General features: G+C 46.4%; 1 protein-coding gene across 2 annotated transcripts in view; it reads right to left on the bottom strand.

The window, feature by feature from the left end:
* slc24a3 (solute carrier family 24 member 3) overlaps positions 1–27627 on the bottom strand; it is a 119593-nt gene that overhangs the window by 6577 nt on the left and 85389 nt on the right. For both annotated transcript variants that reach the window (XM_029669447.2, XM_065023210.1), the window contains exons 3-11: positions 10415–10491; positions 9687–9761; positions 9437–9521; positions 7124–7227; positions 6912–6986; positions 6374–6399; positions 6212–6265; positions 5965–6092; positions 5691–5851 (exon numbers count right to left, since the gene is read on the bottom strand). In XM_029669447.2, the coding sequence (XP_029525307.1) occupies positions 5691–5851; positions 5965–6092; positions 6212–6265; positions 6374–6399; positions 6912–6986; positions 7124–7227; positions 9437–9521; positions 9687–9761; positions 10415–10491 (785 nt within the window). The remainder of the gene's footprint in view (positions 1–5690; positions 5852–5964; positions 6093–6211; positions 6266–6373; positions 6400–6911; positions 6987–7123; positions 7228–9436; positions 9522–9686; positions 9762–10414; positions 10492–27627) is intronic.

Genomic DNA, 27627 nt, shown 5'->3' with positions numbered 1-27627 from the left:
GCCCTGTGTTTTGGTTAATCATGTCACATGACCTGGATTTTAAACTTTATTTAAAGCTTTTTCATCAAACTATCCCCTTTTCTTTTAATGTTAGATAGACAAGCACCACCCTCAGAAAATTGCTTTCATTTTTTGGTCTAATTCCCATTTCTGGAAAAGGCTTAAAATAAAGGTTAAAATCCATGTCATATGACTTACCAAAAAACAGGTATCTAGTCATAGCCTATACTGTACAAACACATGCCATTTTCTGAACATGTTTGTACAGCATAAGAATGCTGTAAGAATATAATTTCTTTATACCCACACAGCAAACAGAAATACCCACGTGTGCAGAAGGCCATGGGAAAGTGTGTGTGTGTGTTTGTGTCTGTGTGGTCCTACCTCAGTGATGAGCATGCATGAGGCCATGGTGAGGTGTGTGTGTGTGTCTGTCTGTGTGGTCCTACCTCAGTGATGAGCATGCATGAGGCCATGGCGAGGTGTGTGTGTGTTTGTGTCTGTGTGGTCCTACCTCAATGATGAGCATGCATGAGGCCATGGTGAGGTGTGTGTGTGTGTGTGGTCCTACCTCAGTGATGAGCATGCATGAGGCCATGGTGAGGTGTGTTTGTTTGTGTGTGTGTGTGTGTGTGGTCCTACCTCAGTGATGAGCATGCATGAGGCCATGGTGAGGTGTGTGTGTGTCTGTGTGGTCCTACCTCAATGATGAGCATGCATGAGGCCATGGTGAGGTGTGTGTGTGTGGTCCTACCTCAGTGATGAGCATGCATGAGGCCATGGTGAGGTTTGTTTATGTGTTTGTGTGTGTGTGTCTGTGTGGTCCTACCTCAGTGATGAGCATGCGTGAGGCCATGGTGAGGTGTGTGTGTGTGTGTTTGTGTCTGTGTGGTCCTACCTCAGTGATGAGCATGCGTGAGGCCATGGTGAGGTGTGTGTGTCTGTGTGGTCCTACCTCAGTGATGAGCATGCATGAGGCCATGGCGAGGTGTGTGTGTGTGTTTGTGTCTGTGTGGTCCTACCTCAATGATGAGCATGCATGAGGCCATGGTGAGGTGTGTGTCTGTGTGTTCCTACCTCAGTGATGAGCATGCATGAGGCCATGGTGAGGTGTGTGTGTGTGTGTGTGGTCCTACCTCAGTGATGAGCATGCATGAGGCCATGGCGAGGTGTGTGTGTGTGTTTGTGTCTGTGTGGTCCTACCTCAATGATGAGCATGCATGAGGCCATGGTGAGGTGTGTGTCTGTGTGGTCCTACCTCAGTGATGAGCATGCGTGTGGCCATGGTGAGGTGTGTTTGTGTGTGTGTGTCTGTGTGGTCCTACCTCAGTGATGAGCATGCATGAGGCCATGGTGAGGTGTGTGTGTGTGTCTGTGTGGTCCTACCTCAGTGATGAGCATGCATGAGGCCATGGTGAGGTGTGTGTGTGTGTGTGGTCCTACCTCAGTGATGAGCATGCGTGAGGCCATGGTGAGGTGTGTGTGTGTGTGTGTGTGGTCCTACCTCAGTGATGAGCATGCATGAGGCCATGGTGAGGTGTGTGTGTGTGGTCCTACCTCAGTGATGAGCATGCGTGAGGCCATGGTGAGGCGGGTGTGTGTGTGTGTGTGTGTGTGTGTGTGTGTGTGTGTGTGTGTGTGTGTGGTCCTACCTCAGTGATGAGCATGCGTGAGGCCATGGTGAGGCGGGTGTGTGTGTGTGTGTGTGTGGTCCTACCTCAGTGATGAGCATGCATGAGGCCATGGTGAGGTGTGTGTGTGTGTGTGTGTGTGTGTGTGTGTGTGGTCCTACCTCAGTGATGAGCATGCATGAGGCCATGGTGAGGTGTGTGTGTGTGTGTGTGTGTGTGGTCCTACCTCAGTGATGAGCATGCGTGAGGCCATGGTGAGGCGGGTGTGTGTGTGTGTGGTCCTACCTCAGTGATGAGCATGCATGAGGCCATGGTGAGGTGTGTGTGTGTCTGTGTGGTCCTACCTCAATGATGAGCATGCATGAGGCCATGGTGAGGTGTGTGTGTGTGTGTGTGTGTGTGGTCCTACCTCAGTGATGAGCATGCGTGAGGCCATGGTGAGGCGGGTGTGTGTGTGTGTGGTCCTACCTCAGTGATGAGCATGCATGAGGCCATGGTGAGGTGTGTGTGTGTCTGTGTGGTCCTACCTCAATGATGAGCATGCATGAGGCCATGGTGAGGTGTGTGTGTGTGGTCCTACCTCAGTGATGAGCATGCGTGAGGCCATGGTGAGGTGTGTGTGTGTGTTTGTGTCTGTGTGTTCCTACCTCAGTGATGAGCATGCGTGAGGCCATGGTGAGGTGTGTGTGTCTGTGTGGTCCTACCTCAGTGATGAGCATGCATGAGGCCATGGCGAGGTGTGTGTGTGTGTTTGTGTCTGTGTGGTCCTACCTCAATGATGAGCATGCATGAGGCCATGGTGAGGTGTGTGTCTGTGTGGTCCTACCTCAGTGATGAGCATGCATGAGGCCATGGTGAGGTGTGTGTGTGTGTGTGTGGTCCTACCTCAGTGATGAGCATGCATGAGGCCATGGCGAGGTGTGTGTTTGTGTCTGTGTGGTCCTACCTCAGTGATGAGCATGCGTGTGGCCATGGTGAGGTGTGTTTGTGTGTGTGTGTCTGTGTGGTCCTACCTCAGTGATGAGCATGCATGAGGCCATGGTGAGGTGTGTGTGTGTGTCTGTGTGGTCCTACCTCAGTGATGAGCATGCATGAGGCCATGGTGAGGTGTGTGTGTGTGTGTGGTCCTACCTCAGTGATGAGCATGCACGAGGCCATGGTGAGGTGTGTTTGTGTGTTTGTGTGTGTGTGTGTGTTTGGTCCTACCTCAGTGATGAGCATGCATGAGGCCATGGTGAGGTGTGTTTGTGTGTGTGTGTGTGTGTGGTCCTACCTCAGTGATGAGCATGCGTGAGGCCATGGTGAGGTGTGTGTGTGTGTGTGGTCCTACCTCAGTGATGAGCATGCATGAGGCCATGGTGAGGTGTGTGTGTGTGTGTGTGGTCCTACCTCAGTGATGAGCATGCGTGAGGCCATGGTGAGGCGGGTGTGTGTGTGTGTGTGTGTGTGTGTGTGTGTGGTCCTACCTCAGTGATGAGCATGCGTGAGGCCATGGTGAGGCGGGTGTGTGTGTGTGTGTGTGTGGTCCTACCTCAGTGATGAGCATGCATGAGGCCATGGTGAGGTGTGTGTGTGTGTGTGTGTGTGTGTGTGGTCCTACCTCAGTGATGAGCATGCGTGAGGCCATGGTGAGGCGGGTGTGTGTGTGTGTGGTCCTACCTCAGTGATGAGCATGCATGAGGCCATGGTGAGGTGTGTGTGTGTGTGTGTGTGTGTGGTCCTACCTCAGTGATGAGCATGCGTGAGGCCATGGTGAGGCGGGTGTGTGTGTGTGTGGTCCTACCTCAGTGATGAGCATGCATGAGGCCATGGTGAGGTGTGTGTGTGTGGTCCTACCTCAGTGATGAGCATGCGTGAGGCCATGGTGAGGCGGGTGTGTGTGTGTGTGGTCCTACCTCAGTGATGAGCATGCATGAGGCCATGGTGAGGTGTGTGTGTGTGTGTGTGTGTGGTCCTACCTCAGTGATGAGCATGCGTGAGGCCATGGTGAGGCGGGTGTGTGTGTGTGTGGTCCTACCTCAGTGATGAGCATGCATGAGGCCATGGTGAGGTGTGTGTGTGTGTGTGTCTGGTCCTACCTCAGTGATGAGCATGCGTGAGGCCATGGTGAGGCGGGTGTGTGTGTGTGTGGTCCTACCTCAGTGATGAGCATGCATGAGGCCATGGTGAGGTGTGTGTGTGTGTGTGTGTGGTCCTACCTCAGTGATGAGCATGCATGAGGCCATGGTGAGGTGTGTGTGTGTGTGTGTGGTCCTACCTCAGTGATGAGCATGCGTGAGGCCATGGTGAGGCGGGTGTGTGTGTGTGTGGTCCTACCTCAGTGATGAGCATGCATGAGGCCATGGTGAGGTGTGTGTGTGTGTGTGTGTGTGGTCCTACCTCAGTGATGAGCATGCGTGAGGCCATGGTGAGGTGTGTGTGTGTGTTTGTGTCTGTGTGGTCCTACCTCAGTGATGAGCATGCGTGAGGCCATGGTGAGGTGTGTGTGTCTGTGTGGTCCTACCTCAGTGATGAGCATGCATGAGGCCATGGCGAGGTGTGTGTGTGTGTTTGTGTCTGTGTGGTCCTACCTCAATGATGAGCATGCATGAGGCCATGGTGAGGTGTGTGTCTGTGTGGTCCTACCTCAGTGATGAGCATGCATGAGGCCATGGCGAGGTGTGTGTGTGTGTTTGTGTCTGTGTGGTCCTACCTCAATGATGAGCATGCATGAGGCCATGGTGAGGTGTGTGTCTGTGTGGTCCTACCTCAGTGATGAGCATGCGTGTGGCCATGGTGAGGTGTGTTTGTGTGTGTGTGTCTGTGTGGTCCTACCTCAGTGATGAGCATGCATGAGGCCATGGTGAGGTGTGTGTGTGTGTGTGTGTGTCTGTGTGGTCCTACCTCAGTGATGAGCATGCATGAGGCCATGGTGAGGTGTGTGTGTGTGTGTGGTCCTACCTCAGTGATGAGCATGCACGAGGCCATGGTGAGGTGTGTTTGTGTGTTTGTGTGTGTGTGTCCTACCTCAGTGATGAGCATGCATGAGGCCATGGTGAGGTGTGTTTGTGTGTGTGTGTGTGTGTGTGTGTGGTCCTACCTCAGTGATGAGCATGCGTGAGGCCATGGTGAGGTGTGTGTGTGTGTGTGGTCCTACCTCAGTGATGAGCATGCATGAGGCCATGGTGAGGTGTGTGTGTGTGTGTGTGTGTGTGGTCCTACCTCAGTGATGAGCATGCGTGAGGCCATGGTGAGGCGGGTGTGTGTGTGTGTGTGTGTGTGTGTGTGTGTGGTTCTACCTCAGTGATGAGCATGCGTGAGGCCATGGTGAGGCGGGTGTGTGTGTGTGTGTGTGTGAGCATGTGTGTGTGGTCCTACCTCAGTGATGAGCATGCATGAGGCCATGGTGAGGCGGGTGTGTGTGTGTGTGGTGTGATGTGCATGTGTGAGGTCCTGTGGTGTGGTCCTCAGTGATGAGCATGCGTGAGGCCATGGTGAGGCGGGTGTGTGTGTGTGTGTGGTCCTACCTCAGTGATGAGCATGCATGAGGCCATGGTGAGGTGTGTGTGTGTGTGTGTGGTCCTACCTCAGTGATGAGCATGCGTGAGGCCATGGTGAGGCGGGTGTGTGTGTGTGTGGTCCTACCTCAGTGATGAGCATGCATGAGGCCATGGTGAGGTGTGTGTGTGTGGTCCTACCTCAGTGATGAGCATGCGTGAGGCCATGGTGAGGCGGGTGTGTGTGTGTGTGGTCCTACCTCAGTGATGAGCATGCATGAGGCCATGGTGAGGTGTGTGTGTGTGTGTGTGTGTGTGGTCCTACCTCAGTGATGAGCATGCATGAGGCCATGGTGAGGTGTGTGTGTGTGTGTGTGTGGTCCTACCTCAGTGATGAGCATGCGTGAGGCCATGGTGAGGCGGGTGTGTGTGTGTGTGGTCCTACCTCAGTGATGAGCATGCATGAGGCCATGGTGAGGTGTGTGTGTGTGTGTGTGTGTGTGTGTGGTCCTACCTCAGTGATGAGCATGCGTGAGGCCATGGTGAGGCGGGTGTGTGTGTGTGTGTGTGTGTGTGGTCCTACCTCAGTGATGAGCATGCGTGAGGCCATGGTGAGGCGGGTGCGAGGGGAGAAGTGGCTGGTGATCATGATCCTCATGCCGGCATCAGAGAAGGACAGCTGGTGGGGGTAGGCTGACAGCAACTCATCTACCATCAACACGGACTGCTTTCTGTGTAAGTTAGCTACAGGAGAGCGTGAGAGAAAGAGAGAGAGAGACATGATGCAAACACACACACACACACACACACACACACACACACACAGACACACGTATGACAGAACAGGCAGACCATACCTTTCTTCAGCAGGACAGCGGTGGCATCACAATTATCATCCAGGTCGGCGTTACTGGCTCTGCCATTCCCCAGGCTGGACGAGTTCTTCTTCCGTCTCTCCAGGAAGCGCACAATGTTTGAGTTAAACCTATACACAGAAGCGAACAACGCGACAGTTAAACCTAGACAAAGAGGGACAGAACAAGGACGTGGATCCGACTTCATTGTTTTGAAGTGTGCACCGATGGTTTCAGACACAAGACTTACTTCATTATCAAAATGTAGCCGAAATACATCAGAACCAGTGTCAGAGACTCCCACCTGGAACAAACATCAAGAGGGATTCAATTGAAGCAGATTTTTAACAGCTATACAATACAACACATAACATATGTACTGTATACACAAGAAAGTGAAAGCCATATTTACCACGAAACCTTTTCATCATATATGAACTGTAAGGAGAGAAAGAAGAATGATACTGAACACTTGGAAGAATGCCTGGAAGTACGGTAAAAAAAAACATTGTGGTTCACCATTCTCTGATGTAAACAGCACTGTATGGATCCACTGTAGTTGCACCCTCTGATCAACAGGATGCAACATACTAAAATCCAAATCCTACTCTGGGATTGCGACCCGGAGGCTCCGTATGGAGGGTGTGACACAATTACGGAGCCTCTGGAGGCCCAATTGAGCTCCGTACCGCATTGCCGTGCGCCTCCCAAATTTTGTAACAATGCGGCGGGCTCTGTATAGTTTCGCATTGACATGATTGGATGATGGTAGGTGGGGGCGGGATGTCCTGTGTAAACACAAACTCGCTTCCTTGACAACTTCCTTCACAACAGCCCTGCTCTACGAAGCGCAAGAAGTAGGAATGGTCTGACTTCTGCAGATGTCGGATTGACCATGCAGAGCCATGAAGGCTCACTTCACTGGTTTGCAATGGTCAGGCTCCACTCACCACTATGAGAGCAGCGATGGACAGGGTGTAGTACACGGAGTCTCTCAGAAGAGACCAACGAGACAGATGCACCGCCTGAGAGTGAGAAAGAGAGAGAGAAAAAAAGATAAAGAGAATGGGAGAGAGTGGAATAGACAACATTTTAACCCGGGGTATTCATCCCTTCCGGTGTATGTGTGTATACCTGAGCAAGTCAAGGTACAGAAACCTACCTGGCCAGCAAATATTCCACACACTCCGATAATGCAGAGGATATTGAAGACGGCGGAGCCCACAATCGTGCCCACCCCCACATCCCCTTTAGTGATAAACACACCTGCACAGGGACAGAAAGAAAGAGAACAGAAGTTATACAATGGTTGGTAATGGAGTATAAAAATGGAGTGTTACAAGCTTGTTACAAGCTTGTTACAAGCTTGTAAAGTATTGACATGGCCAACATAGTGTCCCTTGACTTTTTCTATATTTTGTTACGTTACAGCCTTATTCTAAAATGGATTAAATAAAACAATTTGCAATCAGCAATCTACACACAATGACCCACAATGACAAAGCGAAAACAGGTTTTTAGACATTTTGGAAAAATGTATTCAAAACAAAAAAACAGAAATACCTTATTTACATAAGTATTCAGAACCATTGCTATGGGACTTGAAATTGAGCTCAGGTGCACCCGGTTTCCATTGATCATCCTTTTTTTAATACTACTTTTCGCTGCAACTCCCGTACAGAATCGGGAGAGGCGAAGGTCGAGAGCCACGCAGAAACATGACCCTGCCAAGCCACACTGCTTCTTGACACACTGCTCTCTTAACCCAGAAGCCAGGCACACCAATTTGTCAGAGGAAACACCGTCCAACTGATGACGGTGTCAGCGTGCATGTGCCTGGCCCGCCACAGGGACAAGGACATCCCGGCCGGCCAAACCCTCCCCTAACCCGGATGACGCTGGGCCAATTGTGCACCGCCTAATCGTCTCCCAGTCGCGGCCGGTTGCGACACAGCCCGGGCTCAAACCCAGATCTGTAGTGATGCCTCTAGCACTGCGATGCAGTGCCTTGGACCGCTGTGCCACTCGGGAGGCCCTTCCATTGATCATCCTTGAGATGTTTCTACAACTTGATTGGAGTCCATCTGTGGTAAATTCAATTAATTGGACATGATTTGGAAAGGCACACACCTGTCCATATAAGGTCCCACAGTTGACAGTGCATGTCAGAGCAAAAACCAAGACATGAGGATGAAGGAATTGTCCGTAGAGCTCCGACACAGGATTGTGTCGAGGCAGAGATCTGGGGAAGGGTACCAAAACATGTCTGCAACATTGAAGGTCCCAAAGAACACAGTGGCCTCCATCATTCTTAAATGAAAGAAGTTTGGAACCACCAACACCCTTCCTAGAGCTATCCGCCCGGCCAAACTGAGCAATCGGGGGAGAAGGGCCTTGGTCAGGGAGGTGACCAAGAACCCGATGGTCACTGACAGAGCTCTAGAGTTCCTCTGTTGAAATGGGAGAACAACCATCTATGCAGCAATGCTCCAATTAGGCCTTTATGGTAGAGTGGCCAGACGGAAGCCACTCCTCAGTAAAAGGCACATGACAACCCACTTGGAGTTTACCAAAAGGCACCTAAAGACTCTCAGACCATGAGAAACAAGATTCTCTGGTCTGATGAAACAAAGATTGAACTCTTTGGCCTGAATAACCAAGCGTCACGTCTGGTGGAAACCTGGCACCATCCCTACGGTGAAGCATGGTGGTGGTAGATGTGGGGATGTTTTTCAGCGGCAGGGACTAGGAGACTAGTCAGGATCGAGGGAAATATGAACAGAGCAAAGTACAGAGAGATCCTTGATGAAAACCTTCTCCAGAGCGCTCAGGACCTCAGACTGGGGTGAAGTTTCACCTTCCAACAGGACAACAACCCTAAGCACACAGCCAAGACAATGCAGGAGTGGCTTCGGGACAAGTCTCTGAATGTCCTTGAGTGGCCCAGCCAGAGCCCGGAATTGAACCCGATCGAACATCCCTGGAGAGACTTGAAAATAGCTGTGCAGCGACGCTCCCCATCCAACATCACAGAGCCAGAGAGGATCTGCAGAGAAGAATGCGAGAAACTCCCCAAACACAGGTGTGCCAAGCTTGTAGCGTCATACCCAAGAAGAATCAAGGCTGTAATTGCTGTCAAAGGTGCTTCAACAAAGTACTGCGTAAAGAGTCTGAATACTTAGGTAAATGTGATATTTCAGGTTTTTGTAATAAAATAAATTAGCAGAAAAAAAGTCATTATGGGATATTGTGTTCGAGATGGATGAGATTTTTTAGAAATCAATTTTAGAATAAGGCTGTGATCTAATAAAATGTGGAAAAAGTTAAGGGGTCTGAATACTTTCCTGAAGGTACTGCATATCACTATCACTCTTTAAAACATACTGGGACTGCTGATAAAGTAAAACATAAAAAAAGTATGTGTGTGTCCAATGAAAGATGTGGATGTGTCCATCTACGTGTCTGTATGTCTCACCGATGACAGAGGTGAAGAGTTCAGGAGCTGAGCTGCCGGCCGCCATGAAGGTTGCACCTGCCACATCCTCACTAAGATGAAGACGCTGAGATAGCCAGAGCGACAGAGGCAGAGAGAGAGAGAGAGAGAGAGAGAGAGAAAGAGAGTGAGTATAGGGGGAGTAGAAAGCACATCTTGAATTGTGTGCTTAAAATGAATTCCAGTTGAATTGACCCCGACCCTGTTACAGAATAGTGTGTTACATTCTTACCTCGCATATCTTCTCCAGAGACGGAACAAAGTAGTCATCACACACTAGGGCCAGTGCATAGAACATGTACATTGCCTATAGAGGAATTACACATAACAAATCGTCAGAACATGCATGCACATATAAGAACAAACAAATCTCAGCAGTGTTCTGGAACCTTTCAGATCCCCATGTGATGCAGTGATAGTGTCCCAATGTGTCAGTTTTTTCTGAGGAGGTATCCTAAGCTGAGACACTCTGTGCCATTGGCCTCATATGCCAGCTAAGTCTCTATACAACATCTGGCACCCAAGCCTGCCAGAGAGACGCTGCCCTCTTTATGATGGCTAGGCAACTTTGCCGTGGTGTAAATGATTTAAGCACAAATACTTTAAAGTACTACTTAAGTCGTTTTTTGGAGTATCTTTTACTTCACTACATTACTAAAGACAATTATGTACTTTTTTACTCCATACATTTTCCCTTATACCCAAAAGTACTAGTTACATTTCGAATGCTTAGCAGGACAAAACATTTGTCCAATTCACACACTTATCAAGAGAACGTCCCTGGTCATCCATACTGTCACTGATCTGGCGGACTCACTAAACACGAATGCTTCATTTAAAAATGATGTCCGAGTGTTGGAGTGTGCCCCTGGCTATCCATATAATAATAAAACAAGAAAATAGTGACGTCTGTTTTGCTTAATATAAGGAATGTTAAATTATTTATACTTTTACACTCACAAATAGGACATGTAAGGCCACCGCTCCCTCTGTGCGCTCCTTGTTGGTGAACAGGTCTGTGGGGAACTCATGTAGTGCTGGAGAGAAAACACACACAATATTACTGTGAAAACACTGTCTCATTTAATGCAACAGAAACTTGTGCAGTGGCACTATCATACACAGTCCATTTGAGTGACAGGACCTAAAAATAGCATTGCCATGAGTGTGTGTGTACACGCACACGTGCCAGGGTGTGTTTGTTTGTGTGTATTTGTAAGGGGAGCCGTGTGTGTGAATGTATGTGCGTGGTGATGGCTGCACAATGTGCAGTGACATTCTCCCTCTGAACACCCAAGAGGTTGTGTGAGTCAGCGAGCTTCAGCCTGCCCTCAGTGCCCGAACAAAACCATTTCAGCTCATAAGAACTGACAAGGCCCGAAAGAGAGAGAGAGAGAGAGAGAGAGAGAGAGAGAGAGAGAGAAAAAAGAAGGGGTGAGGATGTGTGAATTGTGTAGGGTTGTAAGACACATCGTTGTGTTCGATTTTAATGGCCTCGTCCCTTAGAAAGTGTATAATATCTATCTCCCTACCTCCTTCCAATTTTACATTCCCATTTTAATCATTTAACAGATACTATTGTCCAGAGTGGCTTTCAAATAGTGTGTTCCAGTAAGCTGAATCAACTACATAGTACGATCATGGTTAGAAAACCTGGCTTCAAAACCCTCAATCCATCCCTTCCTCCCACCATCCTTTTAGTACAGTACAGAGATATTCTCCCAGTAGGCACTACTGTACCATTCAGTTGGCAGGTCAGCAACACACTGGAATGCATTTCACACTGTGGCTCTGCAGCCAAAGCAACCAGTGGTAGGACTAGTGCCCACTCTGTGCCCAGTGCTGCCCACTCTCATACAGGGCAATCACTCAGGGAGCCACTCACCCAACCCTGCTGCCAACAACGCAACTAGCAAGTATGGCTTCACTAAACAAAGCTCCACACACAGGCACACACACGGTGCGAATAATTACAAATACCTCAACCACACTCCAACCAACAACAAACAAATAAAGACATCAACAAACACCAAAACAACAGTTGGCTAGACACTTAGGTAAAGAAGATGGCTCCCTTACCCAATTTTGTGTTGGAGTTCACTTCAGCTTAGTTCAGTGATTCTTGGTAAAAAAATAAAATTATTGTTCACATACACATTAAGCTGATGTAATTGCGAAATGCTTGTGTTTCTATTTCTAACAGTGCAGTAATATCTAACAATACACACAAATCTGAAATAAATGAATAGAATTAAGAATATATCAATATTTGGACGCGCAATGTCGGAGTGGCATAGACTAAAATACAGTAGAATAGAATACAGTATATACATATGAGATGAGTAATTCAAAATATGTAAACATTACTAAAGTGGCCAGTGATTTCAAGTCTATGTATATAGGGCAGCAGCCTCTAGGGTGCTAGTGATGGCTATTTAACTGTCTGATGGCCTTGAGATTGAAACACAGCTTCTGTCTCTCGATCCCAGCTTTGATGCATCTGTAGTGACCGCCTTCTGGATGATAGCGGGGTGAACAGGCAGTGGCTCGGGGGGTTGTTGTCCTTGATGATCCTTTTGGCCTTCCTGTGACATTGGGTGCTGTAGGTGTCCTGGAGGGCAGGTAGTGTGCCCCTGTGATGCATTGGTCAGACCGCACCACCCTCTGGATAGCCCTACGGTTGCGGGCGGTGCAGTTGCCGTTCCAGGCGGTGATACAATTGTTGCATCTATAGAAGTTTGTGAGGGTTTTAGGTGCCAATCCAAATGTCTTCAGCCTCCTGAGGTTGAAGAGGCGCTTCTTCACCACATTGTCTGTGTGGGTGGACTATTTCAGTTTGTCTGTGATGTGTACTCAGAGAAACTTGAAGCTTTCCACCTTCTCCACTGCGGTCCCGTCAATGTGGATAGGGGCGTGCTCCCTCTGCTGTTTCCTGAAGTCCACGATCAGCTCCTTTGTTTTGTTTACGTTGAGTGAGAGGTTATTTTCCTGTGACCACACTCCCAGGGCCCTCACCTCCTCCCTGTAGGCTGCCTCGTCATTGTTGTTAATCATGCCTCCTACTGTTGTGTCCTCTGCAAACTTGTTGATTGAGTTGGAGGTGTGTGCGTGGCCACGCAGTCATGGGTGAACAGGGAGTACAGTGTTGAGGATCAGTGAAGTGGAGGTTTTGTTTCCTACCTCCACCACCCAGGGGGGGCCTGTAAGGAAGTTCAGGACCCAGTTGCACAGGGCGGGGTTCAGACCTAGAGCCCTGAGCTTAACGATGAGCTTGGAGGGTACTTTGGTGTTGAATGCTGAGCTGTAGTCAATCAACAGCATTCTTACATAGGTATTCCTCTTGTCCAGATGGGATAGGGCAGTGTACAGTGCAATGGCGATTGCATCATCTGTGAATCAATTAGGGTGGTAAGCAAATTGAAATGGGTCTAGGGTGTCAGGTAAGTTAGAGCTGCTATGATCCTTGACTAGTCTCTCAAAGCACTTCGTGATGACAGAAGTGAGTGCTACAGGGCGATAGGTATTTAGTTCAATTACCTTTGCTTTCTTGGGTACAGGAACAATGGCAGACATCTTGAAGCATTTGGGTACAGCAGACTGGGATAGGGAGAGATTGAATATGTCCATAACACACCAGCTAGCTGGTCTGCGCATGTTCTGGGGAAGCGGCTAGGGATACCGCCTGGACCTTCGAAGATTAACACTGTCATGACGTTGGCCTGGGGTACGTTTATGACCGTCATAAATACCTCTTCCCTTCTTCTCTTCTCTTTGGGTTTTCATAAGGTTAGGGCTCTGCTCAATCAGTGGCCCGCCCCTGTGAAGAGACATGGGCTGTAGACTGTGAAACACGCCCTTCTCCCTCCACTATATAAGCCCTTGACGACAATATAATCTCCCGTTCCAAGTACGTGAGGTCTGCAGCCTCTGCGTTAAAAGGACTAACATGTCAACTACAGAACTAAGCCAACCTCAGCGTGCGCTTTGGTTGCGAATGGTATAAACTTTGAACTCTTATTCACTACAGAAGTGATACCTCCTAGCCGTTGAGTTAGCAACAGTAGCTGCAAATGTGGTCTAGGAAAGAACAGACAGAGTAGCCCATCTATCACACAACGACGTTACTACAGAGTATCCAATTGACCACCAGAGACATTCTTTAAAGGACAAAGGACTCGGTTTGGCAACAAGGCCTTCCAATCTACCACCAACCTACCAAAGCGCAGCTCAGATTAAATATCTATTGCATTTTCCTTTTCCAAATGGGCGGTAATTTAGAATGCATAAGATACTGTATTTACAATAGCACAGCTTCTCCCTTTGTCTCTTAGTCTTTCCGCTCTTTCACTCAAACCCAGCCCCTTTTCTTTTGTGTAACCAACTGTCATATCTGTTCCGCCCGCCAGGGACGTTTTCCTTTATGACGTTATTTGTAATCAAGGTATGATTCATTCTTTGTATATGTAATTCTGTATGATTAGTTAGGTATTTAGTAAATAAATAATTGAACCCAATTTTGCATTGCTGATTCAACTTGTTAGCCAGGGTTCGTGAAAATTGACATCTTTCAGATGAGACTGAATTAAGGTGACGATTAATATTGACTGCTATTGATGTAAAATATTACTAGGTCTTTAAGAGTTTATTCGGAAGATAACAGCTCTATAAATATTATTTTGTGGTGCCCCTGACTCTCTAGTTAATTACATTTACATAATTAGCTCAATCAGGTAATATTAATTACGGAGAAAGAATTTTATAGAATAGCATGTCATATCACTTAATCCGGCATAGCCAAAGACACGACAACACACTTAAATGTCTTAATCACGTCAGCCATGGAGAAGGAGAGCCCACAGTCCTTGGTAGCTGGCCGCGTCGGTGGCACTGTTTTATCCTCAAGGTGGGGCGAAAAAGGTGTTTAGCTTATCTGGAAGCAAGATGTCGGTTTCTGTGACGTGCCTGGTTTTCCTGTCTGTAGACCCTGCCACATACATCTCATGTCTGAGCCGTTGAATTGTGACTCCACTTTGTCTCTGTATTGACGTTTTGCCTTTTTGATTGCCTTACGGAGGGAATAACTACACTGTTTGTATTTGGCATTATCCCCAGTCACATTGCCATGGTTAAATGTGGTGGTAGTGGCCAGGGTTAGGGTCAATTCTGTCCATGAATCAACTGAATAAATCCCTCATTGAAAAGAGATAGCCCAGACAGATTGTACCATGTTTTGGGGCATATTTGACCGTGTCCTTAATTCTCCCTAGTCTTACCACTCCATACAGAGGATCTTTGCACTTCATTTTGAAGCCGTATGAAAGCATACGCATACATATTTTACACACAAGGTTTGAGTCCTAAATTAAAAATCACATAGAACCAATGCAGGATTTCCATAAAACTTACGCATCCGTTTCCCAGTTAGGATTAAGCCCTAAGCGGTGTGAGGGTGTAGGGTTGGAGAAGAGAGCGCGTGTGGAGGGCTGGAGAGGAGAGGGGGCTAGTCTGACAGGTCATGCCCACAGAGACTCATCTCTGCTCAGCCTGGCACCGGGAAAGAACACCCCTGCAGGAAGGACAAAGCTCCACATCCACATACATTACAGTAACCGCTGACCGAGACCCCACCCCATGTAGAAAAAGTTATTGTTACCATGGCGATGAGGCATCACAAACACACCACGCGAGTAATCTCATCATAGATTCTGTAAATATTTTGATGCCACAGTAATCGCTTTCAGTGCCCTGGCCCTCATTTAGACATCCTCGAGTTTAAATCCCTACGCTAAAGTCTACTCAATGTCCTGTCTGACGGCTGAAAACAATATGCTTTCGGCTGCATTAACCATTGCTGGAAATACATAATCGATTCTACTGTACATACTGCAACAGTCTGGCTAAGTGCGTAGTGCCATACTGGAAAAAGCTTGATCCTCTGGTATGGCTAGGGAGAATGACATGGTATTAGGACAACACAAAGTGCTGTAAGGGGTGATAGAGGAGCTACGGCTGTTGTATCTGCTCTTAAAAAACGTCAGAGAGGTAAGATACGATTTGGTTTTACTCGAAAGCACGTTACACATAGTAGCTAGCACGAGATAAACGCACACGCTCCACAGACTCTGTCATACAACATGATGGTTACTATAACCAAGGGTCAAAGAGCAATCGATTCCAATGTTAAAAGTCATCTGGAAAGCTTTTTCATTTGGACACATAATTCCAATCCAATACATTGAGGCTTCAGAGGTGGTTGTAGTTATTGTATAGTTTAAGACTGTTGAACACCTCTTTGGTTTATTGCATTGTCAAGCTAGAAGTCAATCCTTTCAGCTCCTCAATTGATTTCTTCTGAAGGTTTCCGGCATGGTTAAATATATACTGAACAAAAATATAAAACGGAACATTTCAAAGATTTTACTGAGTTACAGTTCATATGAGGAAATCAGTCAATTGAAATCATTTCATTAGGCCCCAGTCTATGGATTTCACCTGACTGGGAAAATGGATATGCATCATTTGGTCACAGATACCTTAAAAGAAATGGGCCTCACAATGGGCATCAGGATCTCGTCACGGTATTTCTGTGCGTTCAAATTGCCATCGATTACAATACAATTGTTTTCGTTGTCCATAGCTTATGCCTGCCCATACCATAACCCCACCGCCACCATGGGGCACTCTGTTCACAACGTTAACATCAGCAAACTGCTCGCCCACATGAACCCATATACATTGTCTGCGGTTGTGAGGCAATTGGATGTACAGCCAATTTCTCTAAAACGATTTTGGAGGCGGCGTATGGTAGAGAAATTAACATTAAAGTCTCTGGCAACAGCTCTGGAGGACATTCCTGCAGTCAGCATTCCAATTGCACGCTCCCTCAAAATATGAGACATCTGTGGCATTGTGTTGTGTGATAAAACTGCACATTTTAGAGTGGCCTTTTATTGTCCCCAGCACAAGGTGCACCTGTGTCAGCTTCTTGATATGCCACACCTGTCAGGTGGATGGATTATCTTGGCAAAAGAGAAATGCTCACTAAGAGGGACTTAAACAAATTTGTGCACATAATTTGAGAGAAATAAGCCTTCTGTGCTTATGGAACATTTTGGGGATCTTTTAGTTCAGCTCATGAAACATGGGACCAACACTTTACATGTTGCGTTTATATTTTTGTTCGGTGTAAGTAAAAACAAAAGAAGCCAACACCTCTGATAGGGCTTTGTGTTTTGTTGTGTGAGAGGGGTTTTAAATCAGTGATAACTTTGCTCCATGGGACAGTATGTGAAGTTAAGATAACCTGTCACTTCTGTGTGGCATCACAGTGTGGTTGGTACGCGCACACGCACGCACGCACACACACACACACACACACACACACACACACACACACACACACACACACACACACACACCCACACCCACACCCACACCTCAAATCCCTGACTTTGAAATCTGGACTGGATCAGGCAGGATTGAACTGAGCTGTGAGCTGTGATGGCTTGCTGGGGGCAGAGGGCTGCTGAGGAACAACAGAGACTTGACTACTCTCTCTCTCTTCTTACATAAGCATCACAATCATTACATAAGGCGGTGTGTTGGAGAGAGATAGAGAGATGAGTCCTCCAAATTCTCTGCATCATTACAGAGATCTCAGGAGGTTTGAACAGTAGAAAAGACCACATTGAAGGTTTTCACCTGGTGGTGTGGTTTGTTTACTTTCGCGATGGGAATATGGAGGTGCATTGTTAGAGAGAGAACAGAGCTAGCTGTCTTCCGTGTCACACAGAACGCATACACACCTATTTATAGTTTATTTCCTTTGGGGGAAGCACATTGGATTGCACATGCTTTGTTTTAAATGTGCTATATGAATACAGATTGTGCCTGCAAGCCCATATTACTCACACACACACACACACACGTGCCAATGTACGCTGGATCAGGTATATGCATATGTGTGTGTGTTGTATTAGCGGTGTCATGCAGTGTTGTATGTGGCTTTTGAAGTTCATCTTTAATATGAATTTAAAAATCCAGCAGCTTTAGAAGCACAAATCCAGCACTCATCTATGAAACACTACTGTTTCTGACCTCTACGGACACCCACTGAGTGCTGTGTGGTCCTTATGCTCCCAGATGGGACAAAAGCGACCACCAATAAAGAAATAGCCAAGGTAGTTGAACTAAGGCAGCAGTGCCATACACACCGAAATGAACAGTCACCCTCGAAAAGGGATCAAAGCCTCCCACCTTTTGCATTTTCCACCTCTCCATAGCGCTCCTGAAAACATGTGTACACGGAAACATGTGGTTGCATTTCATTTTCACCACGTGCTTAAAAACAACTGGGTGGCATTACCTAATGTGTCGGACATTCATCTAATTGTGCAGAAACGGGAAGAGGATGGGGGGGGGGGAAGAGTGAGTGAGTTTAGTGATGGTATGCTTTCCAGTTGTGACATTAGGATATGAGTCTGATCATCCCTCAGGAATGGAAAGGAATTAAATGAGAGTAAAGGGTAGAGGAGAGGATCAGCCACACAGGTTGAATATCCCCCGGCTCTACCACTCTGCAAAGTGCTCCTATGAATGTCTCCAGCTATGAGCTGCAATTAGCACCAGGGGTGGCTCTGAGAGAGGGTGAGATGGGTCATCTTAGCCCAGCTCCGAGCTCCTCTGGCTGGGTTATTGACCTCGCACAGCCCTGTTCACTAACTCAGACATCCAGAGCCCCAGATCATGCCAAAACCACCACTCCTCAATTAGCTCCTGTCAATCATTTAGTCACTCATTAAATGGAGTGGGCACGAAAGTGTGAAACAATGGATGGTCATCTCTCGTGTGAGATTTTCAAATAATATAACCCCCGTTTTCCTGGAACTAATTAAAGCAATTGTGATTCAATGGTTTAGTTTTTCTATTAATTGTTTTGTTTGCATATGCTTCAAAATGTATTTCCTCATTGAGGTTAATACCATTCGTGATCTAATCTAATGTATGCCAGGCTCAACAACATATTTATCTAACGTTCCACACTCATTATGATTCACTTCTCCACGTCTCCTTTAATGGAACAGCTAACATCTAAATTAGAGTATTGCGTCATACGACTTGTAACACAACCATACCCCGAGAGTTCAATCTCTGTCAATTATCAGCGTCTCCGTGGCGACAGGTTTAAGGCTCCAGCCCGCTCCTGCGCCACAGCCTGAAATAGGCACTTCTCCTCGTCGGAAGTTACAGCGTTCCGGTCTCCAAGGAGGCTTGTTCCCTAGAGACGTCATATTCATGGAAACGCGACTATTTCCGACTCAGAGAAGAGAGAACATAAATCATGCAACACAAGGATCAGGTCAGCAGCAGCGCATCAGGAGGGTGTGTGTGTGTGTGTGTGTGTGTGTGTGTGTGTGTGTGTGCGTGCGTGCGTGTATGAGAGCAAGGGAGCAAGAGAGTGTGAGGGAGCGAGAGAGAGCAAGAGGGCGAGTGTGAGACACCGACAGATAGTTAGAGAGAGAAAGAGAGAAAGAGAGCGAGAGAAAGGGATTGAGTCTGTATCTGTGTGCACGGGCTTGTGTGCGTGAGGAAACAGGTCGACTGTGTGAGGGAAAGAAACGCGTTTGGTCAGGGGGACCAGCAACCAACGAAAGGTTACATGGTAATGCTGCCATTTAACCAGAGCGCCAGCCAACGTGCGCAGAAAGAAATCATGGTGCTGAGATCACGCCACTGACCTAGGCCACAGGAACACAGTAGAAGAGTACAGTTTCACAAAGAAAGTCACTGGTAAATGCATTGTTCCCAGGCAGGGCACACAGGCCCCCTGACAAAACATTCTAGGACACAAACACTATAGATTTTCAAGTGCAAATTGCAGGATTTTATTGTCCTTATTGGGATACATTGCTTGTGGTTTACTGCAGGTGAGTGACGTCACCAGCTCACCCGTGGTCTCTCTTGTCTAAGTAATGATAGAGGAAACGCTGCTCTATGATCTAACTATCTAAATTCAGATTACATCCCACGGTGTTATGCCACAATGTAGGATCAAGGGTGTCTAAATGAAAGTGTGTAAATTATGAACAGATGACATGAATCCCTCTGTAAACCAGTAAGCCCTATACAGCTATAGTAACTCTCAGAAGAGTGCAGCTCATAAGAGAATACAAAAATGCCGTTGTGGTGAATAATATAACATAAAAGATTACAAGAGCCATCCTATGAAAAACGGCTTACCCTGAAAGTACAATTAAAATATAGTAAGTTTGCATAGCTATTTGATTGATACAACAGAAATATATCACAGAGCTGGAAATCAGAAGCCAAATCCTAACCATAACTGGTGGGAAAAACACAAAACTGACCTCCTGTCAGTGTCTAGGGGAAACTAACATAATTCTTCAATAGCCTACTCTTTACAAAGGGGGTATTGCTCCCCCTAAAGGCCCCAGTGGAGTGTAGGGACTTTTAAGGGGACAGATTTTGGGTGGGGATATGCTACTTTACTGTAATGTGTCTGAGTTGTTTTGAGGGATTGGAGGAATCATGTGACAGTCCTAGTGCTTAATTGCAAACACATTTAAGGAAGTAGAATGCTTGTAAAGAAAAGGTTATGTGCCAGAGTGGTATGTGGAGAGAGAGAGCGAGAGAGAGAGAGAGAGAGAGAGAGAAACAGACAGGCAGAGGGAGAGAAACATGTACCGTTATGCGTCTGTAGCAGAGTTGTTATTCTGATGAGATTGTGTGTTGCGCTAACTTCTATAAATGAGCATCAGAAAACATCCAACAATACACACAAACATCTTAGCATATTTCAGCCTGGTCTCATAGACTAGACATAACATAGGAAATGAAAATCAGGGACACTCAAATTAGTATGATATGCTACATTTGGTATAGCTACATAAAACAGATTGTTACTTTAGGCAAAAGCGTAAAAGGAGGGTTGTTGGTCGGGGTGGGCGTATAATGTGAATCACATCAAGGACAACTTTTGTATTTTAGCACCTTTTCAACTATTACTACTTTTTAGCTACTTTGCAACTACTTAACATGTTTAGTTAAATGGTTAGGGACTAATCATTAAATGGTTAACCCTAATCTTAACCCTAACCTCCAGCGTAGCTAACGTTAGCCACATTGCTAACGTTAGCCACCTTGCTAACGTTAGCCACCTTGCTAACGTTAGCCACCATGCTAACGTTAGCCACCATGCTAACGTTAGCCAAGACCAACTGAAATTTGTAACATATCATACGTATTGCAAATTCGTTACACATTGTAATTCGTAACATGTCATACAAATTGTAATTAACATTATCATACGAAATGGATGATGGACATCCACAAATGAATACATACCACACTAATGCAACATATCACACTGGATATTGTTTGACTATGTTATGTCTACCCCTGAGTCCACGTTGCATATTTCCTGTGAGAGAGTAACTAATAGAAATCTCTCACTGTCTCCTGACCTCTTCCATTTTCTCTCAACCATGTGGCCCATTAGAGAGAGGTGGGATCATCAACGAGGAACAACAATCCCTGCAGTTTAAACATAACACGCGTAGCCTGTCGTAAAATTAGCAACACATGTATGCATGCACACACACTCATGACATGATGTAATCAGCTCAAAATTGGTCTGGCTTGTTTGAAAGCCACTTAAGAGCATTACATGTCATTTTTTTATTAAGAGGCTGTAGTTCCCTTCTGGGCAAGGGGCATGGGTCGTGGAGAGCTATGTTGGTTTTCACAGGGACATTTCCAACGGAAATGTATGAATCCTATGGGACTAAGAGTACATGTAGTGATGGAGAGGAGGATGGAAGTGTTTGTACTATGGATAGACGTTAGACACACACATACGTAACAGCATGCATGGCACATAACGCTGAGCTATTAACCAAAATGTTTTTGTTTAAAAAAAATGGTATTAACAACTAATTGACAGACGTCTGTTCAATTACTTGAATTCCATTCAGTTCATTTTTTTTGTGAGCCCAACACTCCACTTCTCTGGAGAGAAATCAGATCATTCATGAGCGAAATCAAGTCAACTGTGGGACGTTGGGCTGAAGGGAGTTGTAGTTTTCATTAAGTAAATGTTCAACCAAGTTCAGCACAGAAACATGGTAATGAAATATAATGACCATAATCCATTGCGCCTGTTCCAACTAGCTCAGACAGAAATGGATACACTTTTGCGCCTGCTACATTAGGTTAGAAACACACAGACCGCATGAAAGAGGAATGTACACAACACAATGGATGAGAGAGAGGGATAGCGACAGTTCGTGAAAGTATTTTTTCAGACAGCTCTACAGCATACTTAAGCAGCAGTGGTCGGAGATGTTTAAGATGAGGGAGGACAATCTTTTTTTTAATGAGCATGGCCTTATTTATATTACAGCATATTGGATGACTGTCATTCATATTCCATTCACCCAATTCAATGTAACATCGATAGGTTTAGACTACTACAAGATACTCACATTTTTCCTATACCCATCATGAGGTTGCTACAACCTAGCCTATTAGTGAAAGTTTAAAAAGTAGGTGCACAGGTTGAGAAGAAATGTGAGTAATCAAGGTGACAGTGACATATTCAATACTGCCTTGCACACTTTTGCCTGTATCTAGCTGATCTAGGATGCAATAATTAGTCCAACAGTTGTAAACAAGAGTTTTTTTGGACAAATTCAGGTATGTTTATCCCTGTTTTGTTCCGTTTAATAAATGTTTTTCAACAGACTTGGTGGCATGAATACACCCCTGATCACACCCAAACACAGTTCACTTTCATAGCAGCCACATACAAACAGCATCATCACTTTGCTCGTTGCATACTTTGTTCTACTCACTCTCCTCCTCTCACATTTCCCCTTTGCTTGTGGACTTTAGAGCATAACACTTCAGCTGTCCGTGACCAGGCAAAAAAAACTTTCCAAACCTTCATACCATAACCGCTAACCGCTACACACAGCCTACATCGGTGTCACCATATAAGCTAACATCATAGCTATTAACACGTTAGTAAACCCGCTACAATCATGCAGTAGTTTAGCAGTTTAGCAGTTACACCAGCCCACTTTTGGCAACTAATTAATAAAACCAAAATTTTACCTTGACTTGGAAGAGTTCCAGTACTGTATAGCCATAGCCGGCTAGCTTACATAGCATCCTGCTCTGTTTCAGCCATGTGTTTGAGTAGGCTAAACTAACTAGTTGCATTTTTTAAAGAAATGAATTTGTTCAAAACTGTTCAACTACTGTCTTCCGAGTCAACTACTCACCACATTGTATGCACTGCAGTGCTAGCTAGCTGTAGCTTATGCTTTTCTGATCCTTTGAATGCGTGGGCAATGTCAGTTCATGTTGCAAGAGCTCTGATAGGTTGGACGTCCTCTGGAAGTTGTCAATTACTGTGTAAGTCTATGGAAGGGGGTGAGAACCATGAGCCTCCTAGGTTTTGTATTGAAGTCAATGTACCCAGAGGAGGACTGAAACTAGCTGTCCTTCAGCTACAACATGGTGCTACCCTACAGTGTGCTGTTGCGGCTACTGTAACCTTCATTGCAAAACAGTGTGTTTTAATCAAATATTTGGTGACGTGAATATGTTTAGTATAGTTTGATCTAAAAAGGATAATTTTAATGTTTCACTATTTTTATTTTTATGAAATTCACTGAGGTGGATGGCCCTCCCCTTCCTCCTCTGAGGAGCCTCCACTGTTAAGCTGGCTAGCCTAACTAAAGCTAGGATGACTAATGACAGTACAGTATGGGGAGCATAGAGATAACGTTGTCTGGCTGGCTGCTCAAATCAAAGTTTATTTGTCACGTGCGCCGAATACAACAGGTGTAAACCTTACAGTGAAATGCTTACTTACAGGCTCTAACCAATGGTGCGAAAAAAAGGTGTGTGTGTGTGTGTGTAGGTAAGTAAAGAAATAAAACAACAGTAAAAAGACATTTGAAAAAAGAGTAGCAAGGCCATATACAGACACCTGTTAGTCAGGCTTATTGAGGTAGTATGTACATGTAGGTATTGTTAAAGCGACTATGCATATATGATGAACAGAGAGTAGCAGAAGCGTAAAAAGAGGGGTTGGCGGGTGGTGGGACACAATGCAGATAGCCCGGTTAGCCAATGTGCGGGAGCTCTAGTTGGTCGGGCCAATTTAGGTAGTATGTACATGAATGTATAGTTAAAGTGACTATGCATATAAGATAAACAGAGAGAAGCAGCAGCATAAAAGAGGGGTTGGGGGGGTGTACACAATGCAAATTGTCCAGGACAATTTTTAGGGCCTTCCTCTGACACCGCCTGGCGTAGAAGTCCTGGATGGCAGGCAGCTTTGCCCCAGTGATGTACTGGGCCGTACGCACTACTCTCTGAAGTGCCTTGCGGTCGGAGGCCGAGCAATTGCCGTACCAGGCAGTGATGCAACCGGTCAGGATGCTCTCAATGTTGCAACTGTAGAACCTTTTGAGGATCTCAGGACCCATGACAAATCTTTTTGGTTTCCTGAGGGGGAATAGGCTTTGTCGTGCCCTCTTCACAACTGTCTTATTGTGTTTGGACCAATCTAGTTTGTTGTTGATGTGGACACCAAGGAATTTGAAGCGCTCAACCTGCTCCACTACAGCCCCGTCGATGAGAATGGGGACGTGCTCGGTGCTCCCTTTCCTGTAGTCCACAATCATCTCCTTAGTCTTGGTTACGTTGAGGGATAGGTTGTTATTCTGGCACCACCTGGCAAGGTCTCTGACCTCCTCCCTATAGGCTGTCTCGTCATTGTCGGCAGATGTGTTGCTACCTACCCTCACCACCTGGGGGCGGCCTGTCAGGAAGTCCAGGATCCAGTTGCAGAGGGAGGTGTTTAGTCCCAGGATCCTTAGCTTGGTGATGACCTTTGAGGGTACTATGGTGTTGAATGCTGCGCTCTAGTCAATTAACAGCATTCTCACATAGGTGTTTTGTCCAGGTGGGAAAGGGCAGTGTGAAGTGAAATGCCATACAACACTCCTTCCTTGGCCTCCAAATGCTCTTAGACGCTAGTAAAACTAAATACATGCTATTCAATCGATCGCTGCCTGCACCCGCCGCCCGACTAGCATCACTACTCTGGACGGTTCTGACTTAGAATATGTGGACAACTACAAATACCTAGGTGTCTGGCTAGACTGCAAACTCTCCGTCCAGACTCATATTAAACATCTCCAATCCAAAATTAAATCTAGAATCGGCTTCCTATATCGCAACAAAGCATCCTTCACTCATGCTGCCAAACATACCCTCGTAAAACTGACCATCCTACATATGGATCGGTGGACATCGGTGATGTCATCTATAAAATTGTCATGTATTGTCATATTATGTCTTGTTCCTGTTCTTTCTCTTCACTTCGTTTCCCCCTGCTGGTCGTATTAGGTTACCTTCTCTTCCTTTCCTTCCCCCAGCTGTTCCTCATCTCCTTTAACTACCTCGTTTACCCTCTCCCACCTGTTCCCTTTTTCCCTCTGATTAGGTCTCTATTTCTCTCTCTGTTTCTGCTTCTGTCTTTGTCAGATTCTCGTTTGCTTCACCCTTGTCCCGTCCTGTCGTAATCTGCCTCTTCATCAGATGCTACGTGTGATCAGGTACCTCTGTCCTCTACAACCCGCGCCTACCCGGAGAGACCAGCAGTCTGTTGCCGCTAACCCTGCTATTCTCCTCTGCTGCTAGAAGGGGACTCTCCTGTAAAGATCAGAGGACTTTATGATTTATTTGTCGCCCTCTCTGCGGGTTGTCTATTTTGTCAATCGATACATCTGAAGAGGATCTATGTCTTCCCTGTGTTTTGACATTAAAAGACTCTGTTTCTGTTAAACCGCTTTTGGGTCCTCACTCACCTGCATAACAAAAATAGCCTCCAACACTCTACTCAACAAACTGGATGCAGTCTATCACAGTGCATCCGTTTTGTCACCAAAGCCCCATACACTACCCACCATTGCGACCTGTACGCTCTTATTGGTTGGCCCTCGCTTCATACTCGTCGCCAAATCCACTGGCTACAGGTTATCTACAAGTCTCTGCTAGGTAAAGCCCCGCCTTATCTCAGCTCACTGGTCACCATAGCAGCACCCACTAGTAGCACGCGCTCCAGCAGGTATATCTCACTGGTCACCCCCAAAGCCAATTCCTCCTTTGGTCGTCTTTCCTTCCAGTTCTCTGCTGCCCATGACCGGAACGAATTGCTCCTTTGCACCCCAGTATATCCACCTGCACATTCATCTTCTGCCGATCTACCATTCCAGTGTTAATTGCTATATTGTAATTACTTCGCCACCATGGCCTATTTATTTCCTTAACTTACCTCATTGCACTCACTGTATATAGACTTTTTGTTTTCTTTTGTTCTACTGTATTATTGACTGTATGTTTTGTTTATTCCATGTGTAACTCTGTGTTGTTGTATGTGTCGAATTGCTACGCTTTATCTTGGCCAGGTCGCAGTTGCAAATGAGAACTGGCTACGGACATGAGTGCTACGGGTCTGTAGTCATTTAGTCAGGTTGCCTTTGTGTTCTTGGGCACACGGACTATGGTGGTCTGCTTGAAGCATGTTGATATTACAGACTCAATCAGGGACATGTTGAAAATGTCAGTGAAGACACCTGCCAGTTGGTCAGCATATGCCCGGAGCACACGTCCTGGTAATCCGTCTGACCCCGCAGCTTAAAGGTCTTACTCACGTCGGCTACGGAGAGCGTGATCACACAGTCATCCGGAACAGCTGATGCTCTCATGCGTGCCTCAGTGTTGCTTGCCTCGAAGCGAGAATAGAAGTGATTTAGCTCATCTGGTAGGCTCGTGTAATAGTTTGCAAGCCCTGCCACATCCGACGAGCATCAGAGCCGGTGTAGTATGATTCAATCTTAGCCCTGTATTGACGCTTTGCCTGTTTGATGGTTCGTCGCAGGGCATGGCGGGATTTCTTGTAAGCTTCCGGGTTAGAGTCCCTCACCTTGAAAGCGGCAGCTCTACCCTTTAGCTCATTACGAATGTTGCCTATAATCCATGGCTTCTGGTTGGGGTATGTACGCACAGTCACTGTGGGGACGACGTCCTCAATGCACTTATTGATAAAGCCAGTGACTGATGTGGTGTACTCCTCAATGCCATCGGAAGAATCCCGGAACATGTTCCAATCTGTGATAGCAAAACAGTCCTGTAGTTTAACATCTGCTTCATCTGACCACTTTTTTATAGACCGAGTCACTGGTGCTTCCTGCTTTAATTTATGCTTGTAAGCAGGAATCAGGAGGATAGAGTTGTGGTCGGATTTACCAAATGGAGGACGAGGGAGAGCTTTGTACGCGTCTCTGTGTGTGGAGTACAGGTTATCTAGAATGTTTTCCCCTCTGGTTGCACATTTAACATGTTGATAGAGATATGGTAGAACTGATTTAAGTTTCCCTGCATTAAAGTCTCCGGCTACTAGGAGCGCCGCCTCTGGGTGAGTGGTTTCCTGTTTGCTTATTTCCTTATACAGCTGACCGAGTGCGGTCTTAGTGCCAGCATCTGTCTGTGGTTGTAAATAAACAGCCACGTAAAGTATAGCTGAGAACTCTCTAGGTAAGTAGTGTGGCCTGCAGTTTATCAGAATATACTCAACTTCAGGCGAGCAAAATCTAGAGACTTCCTTAGACCCCCCCCCCCCCCCCCCCGTCTTACCGGAGTGTGCTGTTCTATCCTGCCGGTGCAGCGTATATCCCGCTAGCTGAATATCCATGTCGTCATTCAGCCACGATTCCGTGAAACATAGGATATTACAGTTTTTGATGTCCTGTTGGTAGGATATTCGTGATCGTACCTCGTCTAGTTTATTGTCCAATGATTGCACGTTGGCGAGTAATATTGACGGTAACGGCAGCTTTCCTAGTTGTCTTCTGCGGGTCCGGACGAGGCATCCGGCTCTTCGTCCTCTGTGTCGCTTCCTTTTACAAATAATTGGGACGTCTGCCCTGTGGGATGTTTGGAGAATATCGTGTGAGTCCTGCTTGCTGCTGTTGTTGTTGTTGAAGAAATCTTTGTCTAATCCGAGGTGAGTGATCGCTGTCCTGATATCCAGAAGCTCTTTTCTTCCATAAGATACGGTTGCAGAAACCTTATGT

The sequence above is a fragment of the Oncorhynchus nerka genome, linkage group LG10, assembly GCF_034236695.1.
Source record: "Oncorhynchus nerka isolate Pitt River linkage group LG10, Oner_Uvic_2.0, whole genome shotgun sequence".
NCBI lineage: Eukaryota > Metazoa > Chordata > Actinopteri > Salmoniformes > Salmonidae > Oncorhynchus > Oncorhynchus nerka.
Note: the sequence above shows the minus strand (reverse complement) of the source record. Positions and strands in the feature narration are given on the sequence as shown.